The following is a 19,368-nucleotide window of genomic DNA, read 5'->3' as shown; positions in this document are numbered from 1 at the left end:
ACAGCGAGGCGTCAAAGAGAATGTGGAGTTCTTCGTTGGTAATCTCTGGAAACTATCACTGTGACAATCAACTTGAGAGGAAGTGTCGGGGGAGACAAGGGAGTCTCATCAGGAGTATCAGAAATCAAACAGCACACTCAGATGGTGCAAAGCCTTATTGATTTTCAACCGAAGGGGAAAGCAGAAAATTCATAATCCCTAACCCCCTCAAGGCATCTATTCCCAGCCATCACACCTCCCAACCCCCCGATCGTACAATAAAATTCTCCTAATACAATAAAATGCCCTCTTTGAGGCTGCTAAGCTATCGGGTCATTGTATATGAGAAAAATATTAGTATGAGAGAAATATAAATAAGGAGAAGATAGAAGAAAGATAAACGAGTCAATGAGAAAAATTGAACGGCAAAAATGGGAAAGAAAAAGATCTAGTTTGAGTTTGGTGCTACAAATATGGGTTTGTTGTCAACAATATCACCTCATTGAAATGCTGTCACTAGAGCTGTCAGACTGTATGCGATAATACATTACCTAAGCACAGAGGTACGGGGTAATTCCATCTTCTGACAGGACCAGGCATGCAGGTAATATATGCATTACCCTGTTCAAGAAAACAAACAAAAACTGTTTACTGTCAATTCCCTTTCAGCAAAACACTGTGAAGTTAAAAATGAAAAGGAACACGATGAGATCAAACCAGCAGGTGACCCCAGTATATTTTATCTCTGTCCTATGGATCTTTGGATTTAGTGAAAATCCCCTTCTTGTGTATAAATATCAAGAGTAGGGCAGGATGTTCTCGCTGCTAGGTATACAATGGGAGTAAGCACCCCGAGATAAGAACAGAAAAAAAAAAATCTGCAAACATAATTGTGTTGAATACAAAAAAGGGAATCTAAATGTGATGGTTAATATTCAGAGCATTAATGTTGTTTTAAACATAGAAACTGGAATTTGCCTGCATGTTTGTAAAATGCATACATGCAGGGTGATTCTCCAAAAACCTGTACACTAACATCACGCCTGAAAAAACATAGCTATACTGCGCACTCACACACTAAACTAAACTCAAAAGACTCATCCATACTGTTGCTTTTGTTACTACACCCGCCTCAAGTCTATTTCTGGTGTTCAGACACTCAGCCTGAAGATGTGTGTAAGAAGTTGCTGGTTAGTCCAGAGAGGATATGAAAAGAAGAGAATGCCTGAGCTGGGAAGAAAAATCGGTGTGGGATTAGCGAGGCGACTGTTAACACAATCCATCGCCTGTGGCCTTGGAAGGTTCTACAGCTCAAAACGCCACAGCCACTGAATCTACTCAGGCAGGATTGGAAGAAGTTAAAGCTGCTTTGTAACGAACACACTAGGACTCACACTTACACAAACATGCAAGCAGGGAGGCAATGTACGCACACATACACGCGCACCACTACAAATAAACTTGCAAACACACTTGCCTATTCACATACTTCTTTCCTGTACTCTTCCGCTCACACACACACACACACACACACACACACACACACACACACACACACACACACACACACACACACACACACACACACTCATCAAAAGGACTTGATTCCTCTGTTTTAAAACATTCATCCTTTAGAGGATCCCCATGAAAATGTCACTCATTTAGCCAGGTCAATATTTTTCACTAAGAGAGCTGCAGATCTGCACTTCATTTTCCACCTACCTGTAGTGAAAAGCCTTGATCACATTGGAAGGAAACCATGTCACCCACAGTGTAACGATCTCCAACTTTTCGGCCATTACTGGGAGGCAGCGGCTCTGGACACGAATCCAAACCTATTGCTTAGGACAGAGTCACAACACACAAGTGTGGACAGCAATCATTCTTCTGCATATCAAAGAAACTCCATATATATTTGGAGTAAATATTTACATTTAATCAACCAGTACCTATAGAGGGAAGGAATAATTTAATTAAAACCAACCTTTTTGACATAATTATAAAATTCCTCATTTTAATGTGCTTGTAATCGCATATTAATTGAGCAAGCCCCCCCACCACCACCACCACGCCGACTCTTTGTCTCTCTTTCCCTTCATCATAACGTTTAGAAAGTGGGGCAAGCTATGAAGCTATTCTGCTCGTGGCTGTAATCGCAAAATCCTTCTGACTGTGATCCGAAGCAATCACTGTGAAATTTCAAAGCAATCCCTGAAGTATTACTTGACAGACGCATTGAGCCCATTGGAAAGAAATGATTACAGTGCCACTTGCCAGGTAGTGAAAGGCTTGAAAGGCTAGATATTGTGTTTTAATGGCTTAAAAGCAATGGTGATGCCAGCTATATGGACTATATTAATGTAGGACATTTTAAGGAAATTTGAGCCTGCTCAAAGCCTGCTTTTTACAAATAAAAGAAAGAAAAAAAGACAAGAAATATAGTCAGGTTGCAATTTCATTTATCTAAGAAGTGACTAAAATATATTGACAGGCAGAGGAGAAAACATTTTACATCATTACTTTGAGGCATAAAATGCTGTTATTCAATGAAAGGCAGCACTGGAGACATCCTCATCTTAAACATTTTTCAAATCGCACCAGTCGTCTGTCAAACATTGTTTTTCGATGCATCAAACAACACGAAAATAGGCCGACGAAAAACAGGAGACAGTTACCTTCATAATAACCCAAATACAAATCTAGATGGTTTTATTAGGTTTCCTTCGTAATCTATAATTTGTAAGCAGGCCGCAGGGAGCGGAATAGTGTAGACAAATACAGCATCCCCAACAATGTTGCAGGCAAACACAAGCATTTCACAAGCACTCGCATTCAAGCCCACTCAAAGAGTTAACTTGTCCAAACAAGTCAGTGGGTGGATGAACACAAACATGGTAGGGGAAGTGCCCACAAAAGATTCAGAACAATTTAAAGGCGACTAGCAGGAGTGGTCACTCCACTCAACATCTACTGAAAGTTAGAGAGGATATTTGAGTGGGAGGAGGCGGTAACCCAAGAGACGCAGAGCAGGAAGCAACGTGAAAGCAGCTGGAGATAGAACAATTCAACAAGAGACGAGCTACTGTACAGGGTGAGTGGGTGGATGCTTTGAAGCTGTGAAGTTCTGTCATATGTGGGTATAAATAAGAGCAATACTTTGACAAATTCTTCGACTTAGAAATGTTTAATTAATTTCAAGGAGATGACACAATTCACAAGAGCGGAGCAGTTGCTGCTAAAAAATTAGGCTGCCAGAAGGTAATTTTGAGATTAAAGCACAATGCAGCTCTAAAATTGTCATGTGTACTCGTGATAAGGAATAATCGGCCTGTCTCTTGCAGTTTTTTGTGAAATTTGCACTGTTCACTTCAAACAATGAAAATATTAAAAGGTTGTCAAACCCTGTAATAATACAAAATGCCCAGGTTCAGGAAAAATGACCCTGAAAAATCAGAGAACAGTTCCCAAAGCCAGAGGTGGAGCACCAGATCTTAGGTCAGGTTAAACATGTGCGTCTGCCAACATTATGGTCCAGGTTCCTGCCACCTTGTGATGTTTTCCGCTCAAGCCGTCAGGAATCACATTTTGGATCGGCCACCTGTTTCTGCGTGTGCACCCATGTCTTGAAGCAGTGCTATCCTTATCAAACACAAGACCCTACCGAATGCATCCAGGCAAAGCAATTTCAATCACGTGTGTCATCAGTTACTAACCAGTGGTGCACACTAGCCGAGAGTTTCTGCTCTTGTGCATTTACATAAATTCGATCAGTTCAATATTTATTTTTTAAAAATTAAACTCGACCTGCAAAACAACACAACCGTTTAGTATTCCAAACAGTAGGAGGAGGTTCGAGACAAAAAAAAAAGAAAATAAAAAATGCAAGGACAATAAAAGCTACCTGAAAGATGAGGCAGGAAAACATGCAGGTCAGACAATATAGAAGAGCCTACTGTGGAGAAAAAAGTTTCTTTGCAAAGGTATATATGCAAATGCAACGACTCATTTTTACGAGGCAATATACTGCGGATACACACTGCTCACAGCTCAGGCGACTCCAAGTTTAAGATGCGGAGGAGATAAAGTGTGGCAGGTGGTGGTTTCCACCTGTGGGTGGAGGAGCAGTAAAACAACTTAAGGTAGATCGTCTCAGTTTTTCTTTTTTTTAAACAGACATTAACAAAGTGTGAGGCACAATATCAATTACGACACTGTGACATTTTTATGTCGTTCATCAGATTTCCATCCCTAATCCTGCCACTAATTTTTAAATATGACGACTTTTATCAATATAATAAACCAGCCACTGTAATTGCTTTGCACAATTAACTTAATCAAGACATTAAAGTATCAAAATGACACAGTGCATGAATGTATTTAGTATTAACACACTATGTGCAGAGGAAGTGAGTGCGTTAAATGAACAATCAACAGATCTCTTGAGATTATACATGCGTCACAATGACACCTGTTATGCAACAAGATATAGTTACCTGTTTATTGTGAGCAAAAATATGTAAGACTGTGTTCTTGCAATATTTTCTTACAGAGTTACAGCACCAGTCAAAAGTTTGGACAGACTCAAATTTTTGAATTGTACTCTATACGATGTTGGGTTAGATTAAATAAGACACATTAAAACTAGTACACAGCTGTGCTGCATGCCAGGACTGACTGATAAAAAAATCTAAAGCCAAGTCTATATGTGAATAGATGTGATCTGTGTATGCACAGATGATGCTATTAATACAAGTGACTTTGAACCAGAATGCAAATAGTAGGCTTATAGTTTAGTAGCAAATGCTAACAGATGTGCATTTTACATACACTAGTGGTGTCACTTTTTCTAGGTCATCATACAGCATAGTACTGAAAAATAGTGTAGTAAGAAAATGTGAATGAGTAGTAACCTGGTCATTTCTGCTCTTAATCTTTAACAATGCTGCAGGGCTTAGCCGTGATAGATGTAATTCATAAGGAAAAATGTGGAAGTACTTATCGGGGAGATTACAGGTAGTAACCATAGACTTGACACTGCTATATTTTCTTGGTGTGACTGAAGAAAGTCTGGAAAGATCTTAAGACCATGTCAAAGAAAGAGTGCCTTTCTGAGCTGTCAAACAATTGATTCAGTGTGGTGTCACAGTTATTCCACGTAGCAGTGACAATAAGCCAAACTTTGGTAGACTTGATTTGGGATGCAAGCTGCTATACAGCATGTGCGAACACTGCAATTATGTTTTCAGCTATAGCATTCTGTTTGCCTTAGGAGAGCTGCTTAAACGTTTTTCTTTTAAGATGTTGTACTGGCGGGTGGTATAAAGAATTTCTATGACTGGTCTCAGTGGACTGCAACAATCACCCAAAGGAAACATTTTAAAACAGATGGTTAGTTGGCTGGGTGTGTGCCAATCGCTGTTGCTGTTTTCTACCCCCTCCACTGAGCTTTCAGAGCATTAATTGGGAACCAGAAACTCAAGTGCGTGAAATATAAATGACTATTTCAAGCCAACCAGTGTAGATGCATCTAACTACAGGTCAGAAGAGGATTAATGTAATAGCTAATGTGACCAAATAAATTAGACTCTGAAATCTGCTATATGTAGGATAAAATATCAGAAAGTGAAAAAACTGCAATACTTCACGAGTGGCTCCATAGGGAAGCTACATGGATTAATCGCACATCCCATTTTTTTTCTTTTTTTCTTTTTTGCAGATAGGAAAAGTAGCAGGAAAAGTAACAAATAGCAAGAGAAGAAAGCAGAGAGGAGATAAACTGGAGCGTTGTTTGCACAAAGAATCAGGGAGTATACTTTACAAGGGCAGCAGTGGCAAAGTGTAAGACAGACAGAGCAAAGAGCTGATTGTGATTCTCAGCGGTAGGTAGAGGTAGTGGGGGTGGTGTGACATGGCGTGGAAGTGCAGAAAGGAAAGAGCGCACTGACAGACATGAGTACAGAGTGGCTCCAAACAAGAAGAATGAAGCACCTACTGTGAGATACATGACTGTGAAGTCGTTCTCAACAGTGGCATGACGCTCACAGACTGACACAACTGACAGCAAGGACACACACGGTGACAGCAGTGATTTTTCTTGTTTTCCAACAAATTTGCAGAAAGTGACAGTTTGAACTGAGCTCACTCAAAAAAAAACTGTGACTCTTTGTGTAAAAAAATTCAAGGCTGGATGTATTAAAGCGTTGGCCGTCATTTCTGTTTTTGACATTTCCATATCGTCCTATTTTAATCACAGCATTAGGAAGTCTTCCCGGTCTTTCCACACTGCCACAAATGTGCATCACAGACAATGAGTGGGTCTGCCCACAGTCTCGTATCAGCCAATGAGTGGTTAGTAAAAAACCAGCAGGAAGACAAACGTGAAGAGCAAACAAGAGAATACACGCCAGCTTAAAATTTAACTAAGAGAAAAGGACATTAGAAGAGACAAAGAACGGTGCCTGCAGTGTAAGTGAATTAAAGAAAAGCTGCATGGATCAAGGACAGAGCTTTTTCTTTGAGATGTGCAATTTTTAAATGGGAGTAAATCAGGCACTCCATTGGGGCACGCTACACTCCTTCAATTCTGATGCACAGTAAATGTTTAGCATGCTCTTTAGCAAATATGCCTGGAAGTGAACAGTCCACTGAGAGATAAGGAAACTTAGTCCTTAAATGAATGAAAAAAAAAGGATGTGGGTCCAGTAAGTTGAAGCTATGGGGGGAATTTAAAAAAGAAGCCACTCGGGAATACCAAACTACCATACCAGAAAAGCGGATACAAAGCCTGAAAATTAGAAAAGATAATGAGGAAGAAAAAGCTTTGCCCACTCACTTACTCTCCATTTCACACCATTTTTTATAGCTCCAACTGTGCCATCCACACCAGCTGTCCCTCTTATTCCTTATACCCTTGTGCAGCAGCTGGAAGTCAGTGGCAGATGGACGCAGAAAGACAACAGACAAAGTGACAGGCAGGCAGACGAGCCGTCTCTCCTCATACCTGTGTACTCCAAGTGGAAGCCGGCGGCAGATACACTGATGTCAGACTGGAAGGTCAGGTACAGGTTGTTGGATGTGCTGTTCAGCAGTTGGGGAATTGTTGTACCTGAATCATAAAATATACAAAAGAGCCTGTGTACTTCACTTTCTGGATTTAAGCCTACCAAAAGCATGTGAACGTGTGCAAAGTATTTAACTCTGCACTGCTTTCTGTTACACAGTTTAAGAAAATCATGCTCAGTACATCTCCTCTAGCTCTTTAGTCACAGAAGTCAGATGCATAAAATGACATCGAGGAAGAGGAATGGTCTACAATTCAAATTCACTGCAAAATAATCTGTATGTGCAGCTACGCTGAGCTCAGGGAACATTTTCTCTGTTCCCCGTGTCTTTGGGAATTTGCGGTGAGACTTTAGCTTGTGATTATAATCATCTTTATCAATTTAGCCAAACCTAAACATGATTGCTAGCCATTTAAAACGCCTGACCCTTTTCACACTGTAGTTAGTTCTGCACTCTGGGGCTGTTTCACTTTTCAGAGAGTGTCTTTTTCCTAAAGGAGATCTCCGTATCAAGGCTGAAGTCATTATGTTAAACCAGCCGCTCGTATTCCAGAATTGAGCATCTGAAGTGACATGATGACCTGTTTCTTATAGGTTACTGAGTGACAAACACACCGTTTCTAATAATGTAAACCCGAAGGCAACACTACGAATGTAAAATGAAACAGGGGTTACATTATAAAGCTCTCAACTGCAAAGGCCAGGACACTGTGACAGAGCAAGCGGTTCTTTTTTTCTCCTTTTTTATCGTTTTTTTGACAGCATTCTCAAATGTCATCAGCTCGATCACCGCATCTGTCTCTTGCTGGGATCTTGTGACACCTGATTGAAAATCAAGTGGGAGCTGACAACTAAAATTTAGATGTATAACATTTACCTGAGTAGCTACCAAGTCTTGGGGCATTACCATCAACGCCATCAAAAAAATCCAGCGAATCCCAGTTGTGTTCTGTGGCAAAGGTCACGACCTGAATCTGAAAGGGAAACATAACGTAATACAAAAAGTTTAATAAGTATGAAACCTTAACAAATTTCCAAAGGAAAAAAAAGGAAAAAAGCACGAGTTGGGAAATGGCTAACTTGTATGTATCAGTAATAAATCCACCCCTCAAAAAAAAATCTCTTAATCTTTCATCAAACATGACTCTGCTAAGATCTGCATCTGTCTTCTCACCTGGATGCCGGCTCCCTCAGGAACAGAGATTTTCCAGGCACAGTTCAAATAGTTGGCATATGGATCTGGATATCCGGGAGAGAGGATAGTACCCTTGCGTTCAGTTAAGACTCCACCACAGGGAACTAGAAAAAAGGAAAGCATATGCAAAAACTGAGTTCGGGCTAACTGAAGTCACGTATGCACCTAAAAATCAAAAGTGGACCAATATGGGTCACAGCAGCAAAAATATCCAGCTCTCACACTTTTAAAACTCCTAACTGATCATTAATAGATGGATGTTAAATGAGCAAATGGAAAAATCCCTTCAGCTGATGAAATTCTATTGATACAAAGGAAAGATGAGGCACCCGTAGCATAGTGAGCCATGATAATGTAAATCTACTCTATTTTATGCCATTCTTATACACACGACATGCTAATCATCAAACTCAGTGGACCGCAGCATGGAGCCATAGACTTATCTCATGCGATACACAGAAGTAAACAGTTTAACCCTGATGTGTAATTTAATCTCTCACAGGCCATACAAAACAAATCTTTCAATTGTGAATGCTATTCTGAGCATGCCCTGTTGCTGCCAATGCCTCCAGTCATTTATTTATCAACCCTCTGAGCTCTCAGATGAATTGACGCTCTGAGTATGATGTGCTGAAATTGTCAAGGAGTGTGATAAAGCTTATTATAACTCAAACAACAACCACCACCAAATCGTGACGATATGTCCAAGTACCGTTTCGAGACGAGTGCCAGTGGCCCCAGTATTCAACCGGGACTATTCTATGCAGTAATTCTGGCTTACAATGAGAAGCAGTCCCTTTCTATTGAAATAAAGTTCTGCTGACTAATACAGAAACCTGCAATAACCTGTAGGATATTGTGCTGTTGTGATAAAGTGTTATGACACCTTATCATCAGAGAGAAGTGTAAAGTGGTTTATATTTTATCCCTGTATCCCTCTATGTTTTCTCTCCTGGGAACGATTATTCTGCTGTCACCAGTAGCAAAGTATGAGTCAACTTAAGTCACGGCATATATTTCAACATTACTGTCGATACCTTGTCTAAAAATTAAGCAGTGTATTCAAACCAGCTGACTAAAGATATGAAGAAAATGGTAAGTAAAAAGAATCACAGACCTTCTGTTTTGTTTAATACAACCAACAAAGTAATTTCTTTATCAGTCCTCTGATGTTGAAGGTTACCAACCATTTGTGTGTTTCTCTGCAGCATGGGACCATAAACATAGCTGTCAGTCTAAGAGGACATTCAGCAGAGTAGTTCAAAGTGTTCTCACAAAGAAGAGACTGATACTTTTTGTCAAGGACAAGGGTTTACCCCCATGCAGGTCAATGATAATCACTATTTTTGATATCCATCAGCCGATGGCAGATACAATGAAAGTGACAAGAGGAGACATGGAAAACAAGGGGAAAAAAACAATAGTCTCCCTTTGCAATAAACACTAAAGTGGCTGATGGAGAAAGAGAAAAAAAATATCACTTTAGCTATCAAGAAAGTACAGTCACAAGTTCAAAGTTATCAGCATTTTACAGGTGATATCTACCATCTGAAAGACACTTGGAGAACGGTGCCAAAGTGACTGCTTTGTTGCTTTTTATACTGAGTGACACATTAGAGACAATGAATTCTGTACTGCATCTCTCAGCAGTCACAGAGCGGAGTCATCACACTTACTGTATATACTCGCTACCACAGGTATAGCTTCTTCTGCTAAAGCACATCATGTGCAGACTACTTGGTATGGAAATCAGTCATCTCCTATACATGCACGAAAGTAGGATACGAGTTTGTGCAATTGTTTTGTCTAAAAATGAAAAAAATAAAGGTCAATGCCCATAACATCCATAGCAACACCGTGAGAATGTCATATCCTGTTGGCACCACTCAAAAGCTCCTTGAAGGTTTGAAGAGCTGTGCGATAACTAAGCAGAGATTGTTTCATGCTGCCTATACTGCACAGAAAATAATTTCTTCTCAACATCTTTGTTATTACCAACCCTTCAGTGATGAGCCAAACACCTGAGAGAAATTGAAACCAGTTTATGAACAAAGTACAGTCAGCTTTGCTGTGTTCCGGTGGGTTGTTTTTCTTCTTCTTCGTTATTCATCAAGAAGAAGAGCATCGCCTTGAGAACAAGCCTAATTTCACAACTCATTTCGGTCCTGTGAGAAAATGCAACTGGTCAAGCGAGATTGGAAAATATGACTGCAATAAAGGACTGAAAGCTTTAGACTTAGCGTAGGTAGACAAAGGTTGGGACCATATATTATATTACACTATAAAACTGCACAGTTTGATATGCAGGAAAGTGACAGGAGCTTATAATTGGAAATGTTTTAATCACGTAATGTCTGTGACATAATAGCTTAACATATTCTTAAATGGTTCTTGCACTTTTACAAATTACACATTCATTTCATTAAATGTTGCATACATTTCACAGTTGAAACAACCTTTTGTCAAGTTTCAGAATTCTCTATTTTTCATCCATCTTGATGTGACACGTTAATGCTGCATACAATAGTCACACTGAGTGATATCTCTGCATGCTAAATATATTAGTCAAGCTGCAAAGCTGCTAATCCATATAATTTGTTATGGTCCTGGGTCGGTCCTGGGGCTTTTACCCAGTGATTTTGTTTTTTTTGGGGGCTTTTTAGTTTTCCTTATGTAAATCTTTGATTCTTGGTTTTCTTTGGGTTTATATTCATGTATCTTTTTTTTCCTTGCTGTCTTCTTGCTCCCTAGTTCTATATATTATTCTCTTGTGTTCTGCCTTTTTGTGCCAAGTCCCAGTGTTTGGCTACTTCCTGTTTTATTTTGGTAACACATGGCTACTGTGGTTGGTATTTATATACTTGCCCTGTCTGGTTTTCTGAGATTAGTTTCAGCTGTGTTCCCCTCCCGTTTCCTCTTTCTTCATTACTTTGTGCTTTCATTGTCCCTGTCTCCCCTGGCCCTTTGTCAATTCGTCCTACCAGCCGTCCTGTCCCTATTGTTTTCCCCTGTGCTTTCTTGTGCCTTGTGGATTTTGTTTACCATTTCTGGACTGCCTGTTACTTGTTCTTTTCATGGAATAAATGCTCAATTTGACAGTCAACCTTCATCTACCACACTACTATCCTCAGTCTTTCACCACACCTCCCATAGCTAAATCTGATAGAAAGGACTGGAGAAAATATTTGTTCTCCGATTCTCACAGATGTGTTTTTGGCCAAAAGAGTAAAAGTTATAAATTAATAAAAAAGACAAAAGCGTTAAAGTAATAGAAACACACCATTAGATAAACTGGCAGTAATTTCTGATTTCATTGTGGAAAGTTAAGTAAACTTTTAAATGTAGCGAAACCTCAAGAGCAGCTCATTTTGCTCCAGAGATGCACTCTGGCCTGGCTTTGCTTCACACTTCCAGACTGAGACACTTTAATTGGTCTTGGGAGGCTATTGCAAAACAAGAATCCACTGTTTAAAAACAAACTCTGCACGACACTGTTTACTTGTTGACACCTTCGAAAAAGCCAACAGTGAATTCCATAGCGTGGGCATACCGAGCATGAATCATGGCAATCTGTGAGCTTATGCAATATGAGGATTTTCTACAGTCAGAAGTGATTAAGTATGTGTTTGAGACTAAGCTGCAATTCTGTCACTCGTGCAGGAAACAAGCCAGTGGACAAATATGCTCATCTGTTTAACTTCATTATCATTTCTACTTCAACCTGTAATAGGCAGTCGGTCATTTGCACAATCTAATGGGGACATAGGAGTCTACACACAGCTGAAAAAGATCTGACATAAGGGTTAGGGTTAGCATCTTTTTTGAAGCTCTGTCTACTGCTGCAAGTTAAACTTGCAGCGCGATAAACAAAAACATCTATTTATTCAAGTCAACTACTCAACATAAAAATTCAACAAAGTCTGCCCCAACATTATGCATCCATTCAGGCGGGGCTAATTAAATCACAACAGGACGTTGTAGAGACTCACCAGCAAAACCCTCATTCAGCAGCTTTGTACGTGTAAAATCAAAAGAAATACAACAGCCGCACGATGAGCGAGGTCAATCACATCTGGACGAGGAAATTAAAATATATCATCTGAAACATGGACACCTTTCTAGAGAGCGGTGTCTGATGCCGTCATATCACATAAAGAGGGCTTGAGTAATTGAGCATGGTGCGGGTTTTTTTTAGGCTTCCATGAAACTATATCCATTATTCTGGACGAGTACACTGCCGCTGGGGGAGATGCTGCAGCCAGATTCAATCTCCAGATAAAAATCACTATATTTAAAATGGAACTACGCGTGCCACTGCTATTCCCTTACCACTTGGCACTGGACTTGGATGAACCCTGGCTGGAAATCTCTCGCACTTACCGGCTGGTACTATTTACTGGCTGGCACAAGGCCTGACTTCAATAGATTTTACCTCATTTCATCTTTAGTCCTTGATCTCCCCAAGACAGATATGTGGGTGTCTTTGTGAGACTGACTGCATGTCCTTTTGCACGCTTTCAGGTATGGGTAGCAGTGTTTGCTGACAGCATACCTAAATCATCCTGTACACAAATATGGACTATGCATATTCATGCAGGTATATTTACATGTAAAATGGTTTTGTGCATGCTAGCCAAACATCCATGTAGGGAGAAATGTCTGTCCCTTCAGCAGATGGTTCGCATCCACCTTACATAGGCCGCCAAGAGCTGTTGTAATAATAGGGCTGTTGGATCATGGCTAGTTAATTATATTTTCTGGTTTTCAAAAATGTATGAATTTCTCTGTCCCTGTTTGTCACTGGTTTTGAACTTTAAATCTTTTATATGAAACAAGAGTTGCTGTCTTTTAAAACAACCTTATAAACTAGATATTATTGTTACGCTACAACACTACAACTCAACACTAGCTCTTCACAGAAGGTGCAGCGACAGTGGGTCCTCTCCACATTGACACAGACTCTTTAAGTCATTCGTAACTGTGTGTGTGTAAGTTTGGTAGCGAGTAGTAGAAGGCTATAGAGTGGGTTTACTAGAGCTTTTTTCATTGTGACCTTTCCCTGTTGCAATTTAAGAAAACATGAGCTGTCAGAGAGAACCAAAGTGGTACAACTGTGGGTCGGTCAGCTAAACAGTGACTAGAAATTCTTTATAAGGTGTAGAAAATGAGGGTGAGCCGCAGATTCAGGCGACTATTCACCGCAGATCTGTCACTGCAAATTACCACTTTCACATTGTCACATCATTTTGATACTGCAATTTGAAACATATAACATATTAGGGCTGCCACTAGGGATGGGTATCGAAACCCGGTTCTTGTTGAGAATTTTTGCAAACGTTTCCCTTATCGATTCCAGTCGCCCCGAATGACGTCACCACGTTGCGGAGTGTCATTTACCATAGCAGGAAACACGGCATCTAAGCGGCTCAAACGCTCAAAAGTTTGGTTATACTTTACGAGAATGGATGACAACAGGGCAACTTGCAATACTTGCAAAGTAGATATTTCATTTAAGGGAGGAAACACTACGAACATGCAAAAGCATTTGCTCACAAAACACACGATAACCTTAAATGAATGTCGTGTTTTTAATTCCGCACCGGAGTCGTGAATCTCAACCCAGCAGCAGCGGTAACGTTTGTACGTCCTCTCCCGTTAATGCGGCAGGTAAATAATCAACTAACAGTGCATATTATGTTAGCACGATCTGCCTTATTACAAAACCTGCCATTACTGTGCATTTAGGTGACCATGATGAGAGAGACAGACAGAGTCTGGCTGGCGCTCGCCGGCAGTTGTCGCTGCAGTCTGCCGGTAGCGTCTCCTTTCAGGCCAGGATAGACGAATGTCACCGAGCAGTGACTAAGTTTGTGGTAAAAGGCTTGAACCCATTTGCCACAGCAGATGCCACCGATTTTCGGTAAGTGAATGTGTTTAATTGTAGGCAGGGACATTACTGGATATTCTTGTGTAATTGCTACAGAATAATTTATGTTAAACTTTGTTATTGCTACAGATGAATATTTCTTTTATTATTTTACATTTACAATTTTTTTTCCCGGGGACCCTGTGACACCCCATTGAAGAGCCGTAGGCTGGATCTCTTAAAGATCCCTTAAGATCTCACTGTTGGGTTTTTAAGGCCATGCTACTCCTAAATTTCTATCTTGTTCAAAGAGAAGAAGTAAAACAAAGTTCTAAGCTATTCGACCTTAGTGTTCTCCTTTTTAAAAAAAAAAGAATCGATAAAGAATCGAATCGTTAAACAGAATCGAAAATGGAATCGGAATCGTGAAAATCTTATCAATACCCATCCCTAGCTGCCACAAATGATTATTTTGACAGTATAACTTTAATCTCAGCCAAACCAATTTACTCAGGAACAAATAAAATGGTAAAAAAAAAAACCAAACAATAACATTTTTAAGTTATCTAACGGCAGCTGGGATCCTTGTACATGCAGTGCTGCCATCTTCTGTTTCAGTCTGTTATTACACTCTTAAATCCTGCTACTTATTCCTGCGGCTTTTGTGATCTTACAAAGCTTCAAACGACGCGTCGACTATTAAATCAGTCGTCGACGATTTTGATAGTCGACGTAATCGTGACTGGTCGACTAATCGTGGCAGCCCTATAACATATCCATTATAATGGCATTAACCTTGCAAAGCACTATATTTATATCAAGAGTACATTAATAATGATTCTTGTCAAAAGCTACAACGTATTATATTGTACACATGCCTGGTCCCATCATATGTATTATAGATAGCATTACAATTTTGGCATCGATGGTGTTTGAATATTCTGTCCAGATTTATTTGCATATGGAGTGCTAATGTGTTAAAAAATACCTTTTATAGCAGAGCTGTTATACTGAACTACATTATACTGAGGGCATATAGAGATTAAAGTTCTTGAAAGATCTGTTGTTGTTGGATGTATTTACTTTACACTGATATTTATTTTTTCCACTTATCTGGAAAAACACAGGAACCTAAAACCCTTGGGTGAAGCTTGTTCTGTTTGCTGTTGCTTCTCTCTGCTGGTCTAATCTACCAGAGCCTGAGATTAGCTGCTTTGCAATGGGTGATGGACATTAGGAAAACTAATGACAGGAAAAAACCCCAACAAAAAAAACAGACACCAACTGCTTTTATGCACCTGAGCCACTTTTTGGATTGGTGTTTGTGCGTTTGTGTGTGTTTGCATGCATGCAGGACATGTGGCAAGGATTGGAGGATGATGACGCTTACCAACACATGTGGGCACAGTGCCGTTCCACTGGGCCAGGGCATTGGGCACAGCCTCGCACCTGATGGCATTGGAGCCGTGCAGCGTGTAGCCTGGACTGCATTCAAACAGTACTGCCATACCGATGCCAAAGTCATTCCCTATCCGCTTCCCAAAGCGGGGCTCAGGGACTGAGCTACACTGAGTGGCGCTTGTCCGAGGGACAGCTAAGGATAAAGGGGGAGGAAGCGAGCATTAGAGGAAGAAAGACAAAGAGCGTTGGGTGGGTTTGTTAGGCAGAAATACAACAGGGAAAAGGAGACAAGGAAAGACAAAGGAGGTAGAATGCAACAGTAAAGCCCTTGTGAATCTCCTCGCGCGTCATTAGTCACTCTCATCTGCTTTGCCAGGATAGGCTATTTGACTCCACATCATTTTGCTTTGTTCAGACATGCCCAGCCGCATCCAGTGGCACTCTGCTGAACAGCCCTCTGTTTGGTGAGCGCTGGGCTAAAGTACCTTCACCTTCCCCCGAAAGCAAACAAATGCAGTCAATGTAGCAAATAATTCATCGGATGAAACTCTGGAACTATAGCAGAAAATGTAACGTTACCTTGGTAAACAAAATGAAATCCTTTGGCTGTTTCTGTTCCATTTGTGGCAAACTTTAGCACGATCTTGTTTCCTGAACTCAAAGGTAGGGTCTCACCTACACAACAAAGCAAAAAGAAAAACATAATCAAGACATTATCGGTGTGATTTAAATTGAAATCAAAAGGATGTTCTTAAGTGGTACGGCACAACACAAAGGATTCAGTGCTTTTCTTTGTTTCAACATTTTTGACAGTCTAACCAGGTAGAATGTGACAACAATTTACAACAGCTGGTTTGCTTTTGTTATTTTAATTGGGATCTCAGGAGTTTATTCAATTACATCAATATGAGAATATATGAAGGGAAACAATCTTTATCCCCAGCAGCTTGAAGTGGCTCAGATAACAGACATTCAATTTGTTTAGGAAAAATAGTAATTTGATTAGAATTGAGTCGCATGTGATGTACTGCCCGCAATTCTAAATGCTGCACTCGACCTTTCAAGGCCCTAGCCATACTTATGAGCGAAGAGAAACTAGGCTTCAAAGTCAGAGTGTTATGCTATTACCTGAGTGTGATCCATATATGGAAGAGAGAAGGGCTGAATCTGTTGAAGAACCATCATAGATCTCGACCACATCGCTGGTCAAAGTCTGGAATACCACAAACTGACCAAAGAGAACTGCAGGGAAAGAAGCAGCAGAGGACAGAGAACAGAAGACAACATGAAGGTGAATTTGTGCCAATAAAGGTTTAGATCTGTCAACATTCAGCTGATTTACTAGTTTGTACAGTCCCAAAGAGTGTGGCTGCTGCTTTGGCAATACTGCCGCTTGCTTGTAGTGAATAACATGCACATGTCTCTGCCCTGACAGACAAGTAAAACAGCCAAGCTGCATTCAGTATCAGCATTTGTATGACATCTATCGCTGGCCAGTTCAATCTTATTCTGCTGATTTACACAACCCTTCAGCGAGGCTGATTTATCAAGCTATTATTTACCGATATCAGCCACACACAGACACACAAACGCGCGCGCACACACAGATTCCAGATGGGATTTCTGTGTTTTTTTTAGCCCTCACAATTCCAATTAATATAAGTTTTATGTTAAGAACAGTATAACACTACGAGGGCACTTCAGGACTTTATAAGCTGCAGTAAAACATGTGACTTTTGGTGCAATATTCTTTCTGGACAGTAGCTTTTTATAGGTCACATTTTTCTCAGGCAAACTAACATCTGCTCCCTACTATAAACCTTTCCGTGGCATTTTCTGAACAACCAATAATTAGGTATTCCTTTGAACTGTGCATCTTTCTTTGGTGTGCCATGGCATTTAACATGTTCGGAATGACCTTCATACAATAGGGTGTTTTAACACCTAAACTAAAAGCAAAAGATCCCCTTTTTTCTGCAAAAATACTGCAATTTTGAAGGTTTAAAAACAGCCTTTTTAATAACCAAATAACCAACAAAATGTCTTTGCAAATATCAGCAATGCTATATTTCCTTCCTGTTGCTGGAGGGGTGTGTTGGTGGGGGCAGTGGATTGACAGCAGCTGACAAGGTGAGCTCAGGCACAGGCAGGGGAATGGGAGGAAGCGTAAACAAACTGGCACTGTAGCCTAAAAGCTGTGGGCAGGGAGTATTTTGTTAGCAGTAGTACTGAAGAGTAAGGACACGACAAGCATCCAAAACAAGTGAAATTTGGAGGAAGGTTTACACGCTGTTTAATATGCCACACAAGAGCAGTTAATTTGCTGTCTAGCCCCCAAACTGACATTTGCAGAGCACTTTTCCTCTGTGAATGTTTGTCCGCTCACTCAACAAACCAAGTTGCAAGACAAACGACAGTACCGGTACATCAGTCACTGTGACTGCTTGCAAAAGAACAGTGTTGTAAATATGTAAATGTAAATATGTAAATGTATGTAAATATGCCCTAAATTAATGTGAGGTGACTGCCTGTATGTACACAAATTTCCATATTAAGGCAGATAAGAAATTAAGAGCAATCATTAAAATAAAAGAGAGAAAAACTATTTTCTGTCTCTATTGAATTCGGATTTTTTTTTTCTTAAAAAAGACGGGACATATTACTGTATGACAAGCAATTTCAGCTGAACTTTAAATATGATATGTATTAGCCGATCGCTCCTATTTCAAGTGTTAAACAATCCTGATTTAGCCAAAATGAATAAATAAAGACCACTCAGAAAGTCACCCGAGTCCATGCTGCATCACCATAAGCATAAAGGCACAGGGAAGCGATCTGGCCGAAGTATTTGTAGTATCTGACCTTTAGTTTAATGAAACATCCATTTCTTGATGAAATGTCACATGAGAACATTACAGTTTATCGCAAAATAATTAAATCTTGTCCTTAATAAAAGCAGTGAGGGAGAACTTATGATAATGAACAGAGAATTATTTAAATAATGCTCTGCATAAATATTTCCAATTAAGCATTCCTGATTATATCGATGTGTACACATCCTTGAAAATAATCAGATTTTTTTTACCAAATGAATAGACATGACCAACTGGATCACTACCTCTGCGACAACTCGTGTTTGTGTCTGTGCAGTTGTGCGTGCCAGTGCAAATAAATGTACTCTATGCGCGCGTGTCAGCAATGATGGTTAGGAGGCACCTTGAAGGCTACTTATACTCAACGTGGCTCTTGTTTATCCCTTTCTCTGTTTTCCCACACTCAACCCACCATTCTGGTTACATTTACCGCATTGTTGCAATAAGTTTATTTCTCTGTCTGTCCCGAGTCACCGTGCTAATTATTATATTCACAGTGTTTTCCAAAGAGCAGCAATTATCACAAAATCTGGCAGGAGCAGTTTTCCTTCATCACGCCAGGCAGGTCCATAAACCCTGTCAGTAAGCGGCAACTTACACTGCGCCATTCAAGCTGCACAGATAAGCACTCACACCATGACTCCATCAGTGACTGTGGGCACTGAATCCTTTATGTCTGAAATGCAGGTATCACAATAACAATAGAAAAAAGAAGAAGAACTATGAGTGCCCTCCGTTTCAATAAAAATAAATTCTGCACTGTATTACTGAGATAATTAATGCCTTTTAAAGTGACAGTAATTCACAATAAACTAATTGTTAACATAGAAAATTAATCCGAGACACCATACTATTGTGCTTCAGTGGGTAGAGTCAGAATAAAATAGCATTCCTAATCAAAACAGGTGGATTCAGCAAGAGCTGATCCTAAAGACAAAGTTAAATTCTTTATATGTTTAATAATGATAAGGAACAAATACGGTCTATGCTTGC

At 40.0% G+C, this 19,368-nt stretch overlaps 1 protein-coding gene across 2 annotated transcripts in view; it reads right to left on the bottom strand.

The window, feature by feature from the left end:
* Positions 1 to 19,368, bottom strand: part of LOC147318685 (CUB and sushi domain-containing protein 3-like) — a 255,640-nt gene that overhangs the window by 78,495 nt on the left and 157,777 nt on the right. For both annotated transcript variants that reach the window (XM_086310755.1, XM_086310756.1), the window contains exons 32-39: positions 16,631 to 16,744; positions 16,082 to 16,177; positions 15,492 to 15,695; positions 8,215 to 8,339; positions 7,918 to 8,014; positions 6,980 to 7,084; positions 1,702 to 1,820; positions 531 to 600 (exon numbers count right to left, since the gene is read on the bottom strand). In XM_086310755.1, coding sequence (XP_086166881.1) covers positions 531 to 600; positions 1,702 to 1,820; positions 6,980 to 7,084; positions 7,918 to 8,014; positions 8,215 to 8,339; positions 15,492 to 15,695; positions 16,082 to 16,177; positions 16,631 to 16,744 — 930 coding nt within the window. The remainder of the gene's footprint in view (positions 1 to 530; positions 601 to 1,701; positions 1,821 to 6,979; positions 7,085 to 7,917; positions 8,015 to 8,214; positions 8,340 to 15,491; positions 15,696 to 16,081; positions 16,178 to 16,630; positions 16,745 to 19,368) is intronic.

This window comes from Aulonocara sp. 'chitande type north' Nkhata Bay, linkage group LG11 (genome assembly GCF_057382095.1).
Source record: "Aulonocara sp. 'chitande type north' Nkhata Bay isolate Kocher_YH1m ecotype deep benthic linkage group LG11, A_spYH_male_GT1.1, whole genome shotgun sequence".
NCBI classification, from domain to species: Eukaryota; Metazoa; Chordata; class Actinopteri; order Cichliformes; family Cichlidae; genus Aulonocara; species Aulonocara sp. 'chitande type north' Nkhata Bay.
Note: the sequence above shows the minus strand (reverse complement) of the source record. Positions and strands in the feature narration are given on the sequence as shown.